The 5,155-nt window shown below is 41.1% G+C and overlaps 1 protein-coding gene and 1 pseudogene across 1 annotated transcript; one reads left to right on the forward strand and one right to left on the reverse strand.

Annotated features, from left to right (window-relative positions):
* On the forward strand, positions 988-2,182 carry LOC104762005. The gene is made up of 3 exons (XM_010485212.2): positions 988-1,350; positions 1,481-1,523; positions 1,752-2,182. The coding sequence occupies exons 1-3, from the start codon at positions 1,072-1,074 to the stop codon at positions 1,883-1,885; spliced, it is 456 nt and encodes a 151-aa protein (XP_010483514.1). The 5' UTR covers positions 988-1,071; the 3' UTR covers positions 1,886-2,182.
* Positions 3,590-5,036, reverse strand: LOC104763567 (annotated as a pseudogene).

The raw sequence follows: 5,155 nt of genomic DNA on the forward strand, positions 1-5,155 counted from the left end.
TCTTTAGAGATAGTCTTGCAAGCAAGCCTCTCTCCAGTTAACTTATCAGAACAGACTCTTACGACACCAAACTGACCGCAGCCTAACTGTTCCCCAAGCACATATCGATCTTTTAAGTTGGAAACGTTTACAGGAGGAGGGTTTAGAATGGTTTCTTCATCAGTAAGGCTTGCAACTTTAAAGCAATTGCAGAACTCAAATAAAAGCGGGCTCGTATTCTCCTTAATATCAGCTATGTCCATACCCATACCTAATCTGGCAAGCGATCGAATCTACTCTTCGGTTGAAACCGTACGTAAGCCTGCATTCACCTTCAGATCCTCCGATCTCTTTATTTGCAAAGAGTAGTGAGAGAATCGAATCACGTCGAAGAACAAACGAACAGCTAAATATAGGTTGCAGCGAAGAGACCAAACCCAGTCCTCTCTCTCTCTCTCGTGTCAACTGTGAAAGTAAATTCCCATTCTTGTCTATATGATTAAGTAATTTTTCCTTTTATCTTTTTAACGTATATAAAAATAAATAAAAAAGGTAAATTTCCTTTTTCTCTTTTATTTTTTAACAACATAAAAAACACATCTGGCCGTTTATAACTATATCATCAACATCTCTCTCTGAGAAATCAACACACAGAGACACTCTTCTTCTTCAGTCTTCTTCCACCAAATAGAAAAAAAAAAAAAAAAANAAACTCAATAAAGTTTTCGTTTTTTTTTCTTAGAACAACGATGAGAGTCTGTGAGTAAGAGTAAAGTTTGAGGAAAGTACTAGTTTTTTAAGGTTGCGGAGAAGGAAAGCTTCCCAATTTCAGCTGTTCTGACTGACTTCTGAGTCGTTCTCAATTCGGTTTTGACTTCTCATTCGACTACTTCTAATTTTGCAAAGTTCGGATCTTTTAGGACACGTTTGTCAAAATGCAGAAGTAATGGGGTTAAATTTTAATTTATTAAATATTATTGGGTTTGTTTGTGAATGAACCAAAACTTGTGGGTTGTTCTTCTCTCCTTCTCTTCAACCTCCTCAGTCGCCGATCTTCAACAGTGGGGGGTGAAACAACAATAGAGCGATACAATGGCGATGAGCCTAATGAACAGAGCAATCTCAAGAACCGAAACCGTCGGTGCTTTCAGACTATCGCTTAATCTCCTTAGGAATTTCTCTGCGGCGCCGGCGGCATCTCCTACGTCGAGTGAAAACCCTAGCTCCGATGCGAATAAACCTAAAAGAAGAAAGAAGAAGAACTTAATCGAAGTCGCTCAGTTCTTACCTAATTGGGGAATCGGATACCATATGGCTAAAGCTCACTGGAACGGAATCTCTTATGAAATCACTAAGATCAATCTCTACAAGGTCCCTTCTTCTTCTTCTTCACTTTCACTTACTGTTTTGTGTTCTCTTTCGTGTTTGATTGTAAAGCTTACATTTTTATATGCTGAGAAGATGCATTTGGGGTTGTGTTTGATTTTGGATTCAAATGCAGGATGGTAGGCATGGAAAGGCTTGGGGGATTGTTCACAAAGATGGTGAGTTTTTTTTTGTTCCTCACTTGTTTAGTAATGTTAAGTTACCATATCCATTGATCTCAAAGGTTGAAGCTTTTCGTTATATGTATGGAGTGTATGTAGGGTGGAGTTGTTAGGAGTAGCCATATCTGAAACTCTGATATTTCACAATTTTGCTTGCATTGGTGTTGAGATTTTGATTTCTCAGTTGCAATTTAGTTGATTCACTTAGCTATTCTCAAAATGCAGGATTGAGAGCTGCAGAAGCTCCAAAGAAGATAAGTGGAGTTCACAAACGCTGTTGGAAGTATATCCCAAATCTGACAAAGGCTGCTCCTGCAACAAACTCTGCAACCGCTGCTGCTGATGTTCAAGCTGCCTGATATGTTTACTTCCATTGTTCTGGGTACTTCTCGATATATCTATTTGCGGTTTCTTTAATTATTATAAGATGCAGTTGTTGTTTATTTGAATTCGTCGATAGCTTTGTAGGAAATGATCCAGAATCTAAGGATGATGATCGCTTTTTTTTGTTCCATCTTGGTTTTGATTTTGATGTGCCTGCATCCGAGAATCACTGGGGATAGGGTTTTGCTACTATTAAGTATGGTTTTGTTGTGTAGGAGACCTTCTGGTTTTAAACATCTAATAAAAGGATCCAATTACCAGTGGCATATGAATTTAGAACCACCAGACTTAGTGACGTTCAAAGCAATCTCAAATTTCCAATATCTGAGAACCTCCATGTCGCTTGAACATGTGGGGAAATTATTTGATTTGTAGTCTCCTCTTTAACAAACAACATCTTTTCGGATATTTGGAGTTTCTAGATATTCCACTTAAGCACGGGATTCTAATTTGGTAATTCTCCTGATCTTGCATCACAGACTTTACCACCCTCGTTTTGTTATTCGCCTTAATGGAAACAATTTTTTGGTTGAACGTGTAATATTCTGGAAGAGTGATCTCCAATGGGTGTGATACTTGATGCAGAAGTATGAAGATATGATAAATACAGTGTGTAAAGCTGGTCGCACAAAACATGGTCAGCGTTATCCTACTTCTATCATTGTCCCGTGGCACAAATCTGTATGGTTTAAAGGCAACATTCCCAAGCATGCCTTCATCACTTGGGTAGCGGCTTGGAATAGGCTCCATACAAGGGTCAGACTAAGAAGTTGGGGATTGGCAGGCCCCTTGACGTGTGTCCTCTGCAACAACCACAATGAGACGAGGGATCATTTGTTCTTTGAGTGTAGCTTCAGTAGTGAAATCTGGAACCACTACACTTCAAGAGCTTCTCTGATACCTCCAATACCCTTTATGGATTGCCTTACCTGGTTGCAGACGGCCTCGAGGAACAAACATGTTTCTCTCATCCTCCACCTGATTCATCAAATTTCTATATATCTCATTTGGCGAGAGAGAAACAACCGGGCTCACCTTGCCTCTCCTCCGCCGGCGCATCTGCTCATTAGAAAGATAAAGCCTCTCCTCAGAACACGCCTCCTCCCTCTTTCGAAAGATCAGCCTTGTCATTCTAACAGGCCTTCTCCTCTGACAACTTGGTTCTCCTTGTTTCAAAGTGTTGTTGGCTTTTGTTAGTTAGTTGGTTTTTGCAGGTTGTTACACCCTGGAGCAAGTCGCTTACTACGTTTGTTTTCGGCCTGTGTGCTGTAAGGCTTTAGGCCTTGTAATATTACGCTCGGGCCTGTGTGCCTGCTTGGGCTTTCGAAGCCTAAAAAAAGAGGCTGGTCGCATAAAAGAAGCATGTATATTGGCAGATAGGATAAACAGAGAGATGAAGCGAAGTGCTAGGGAGAGATGATCAGGAGGACAGTGATGATCAATGGTTTGAGGAAAGTGGGGAAAGCAGATTTAGCAATGAAGCTAATTAATGAATAGCAAAATCGGGATTGGTTATGAGAGAATATGGCTAGTGTTAAAACTAAGGCATTGTCAAGTTTAAGGACTCTGCTTTGATGATACTTTTGAATTTTGATAATTGATACGTTTGAGTTTAAGAAAATTTAATTACTTTACATGGAAATGTTTTACTAGAAAACCAAGAGATTGCAGGAACAAAATCAGATGTGTACATACAATATTTTACTGATAACAGTTATCTTCTTTCTTTTTGCTCTAGCAGACGAGCGACAATCTGCTTCCGTCTGAGTCTCCCCTGCTTCCTCACGCCTCTCAAGTTGTGAAGAAGAATCTGGTGAAGGCAGTGACCTCTTTGGGCTTGAGTCTCGAAGTTTTCCATCTGTTTCAGTGATGTCACTGTTCGCTGGGCCTGGGCTAAAAAAGGTAAAGCTTGGCATGGAGGGAACTCCAGTTGATGAGAAGCCAGCTGAGGTTGATTCCGGTTGTTTCCCATCAAAAGAAAACCCACCAAAACCGGAATTTGGCAGCAGGTAAGAAAGACGAGAATGATGATTTACAATCGTAACCTGTTGTTTTTGATTGCTCTAATTGTGCCATGCTAGAGCTATAATCTTGTTCTCGAGATACGCATTGTGTGGAGAAAGAGCATCCACCACCATTCTCCAATCCTTCACAGCCAAACCCATCCTGATCATATCCTGATTCAGATAATTGCTCCATCCACCACGAGTGAGCTAGAACTTCATCAGCTGATAACCTTTGGGAAGGATCAACACAAAGCATCCCCCGGATCAAATCCTTAGCGTATGAAGTTATATGGTCCCATGGCTCTTCAGAAAAACTCAAATCTGCAGCCGTGACAGCATCAAAAATCTTTGAGTTAGTCTCTCCCCAAAAGGGAGGTACTCCACTGAGAAGAATGTACAAAATAACCCCTGCACTCCATACATCAGCAGCTTGGTTATAATATCCCCCTGACAACACTTCCAGGGCTACGTAAAAAGGACTGCCAACTGTGCCGCTCAACTTTTCCCCAGGCTTTATATAGGTTGCCAGCCCAAAATCAGCCAATTTGATAGGAGATGAAGAAGAAATTGTGGCCATAAGAATGTTCTCAGGTTTCAAATCTCTGTGTACAATACCGCTATCGTGACAAAACTTGACCACTTGCATCAATTGCTTGAAGAGCACCCTAGCACGGAACTCGGGATACCTTCCATATTTCTCGAGCCTGTCAAAAAGCTCACCGCCTGCGCATAGTTCCATCACAAGATGCACGAAATCTTCCTCGTAAACCGCTTTAAGATTCACCACGTTGGGGTGCCCCCCAGCTAGTTTGGCCATTATAGAAATCTCGAGTTTGATACTCTTCATGTCGTCTTGTGTAACAAGTCTTCTGTCTTTAGAGATAGTCTTGCAAGCAAGCCTCTCTCCAGTTAACTTATCAGAACAGACTCTTACGACACCAAACTGACCGCAGCCTAACTGTTCCCCAAGCACATATCGATCTTTTAAGTTGGAAACGTTTACAGGAGGAGGGTTTAGAATGGTTTCTTCATCAGTAAGGCTTGCAACTTTAAAGCAATTGCAGAACTCAAATAAAAGCGGGCTCGTATTCTCCTTAATATCAGCTATGTCCATACCCATACCTAATCTGGCAAGCGATCGAATCTACTCTTCGGTTGAAACCGTACGTAAGCCTGCATTCACCTTCAGATCCTCCGATCTCTTTATTTGCAAAGAGTAGTGAGAGAATCGAATCACGT

The sequence above is a fragment of the Camelina sativa genome, chromosome 18, assembly GCF_000633955.1.
Source record: "Camelina sativa cultivar DH55 chromosome 18, Cs, whole genome shotgun sequence".
Taxonomy (NCBI): Eukaryota; Viridiplantae; Streptophyta; class Magnoliopsida; order Brassicales; family Brassicaceae; genus Camelina; species Camelina sativa.

Bases quoted from the DNA above. Each gene is read 5' to 3' on its own strand.
- LOC104762005 (XM_010485212.2), top strand. From the start codon at position 1,072: ATGGCGATGAGCCTAATGAACAGAGCAATCTCAAGAACCGAAACCGTC. The intron at 1,351-1,480 runs GTCCCTTCTTCT...ATTCAAATGCAG, and splicing joins CTAAGATCAATCTCTACAAG to GATGGTAGGCATGGAAAGGC. The intron at 1,524-1,751 runs GTGAGTTTTTTT...CTCAAAATGCAG, and splicing joins GGGGATTGTTCACAAAGATG to GATTGAGAGCTGCAGAAGCT.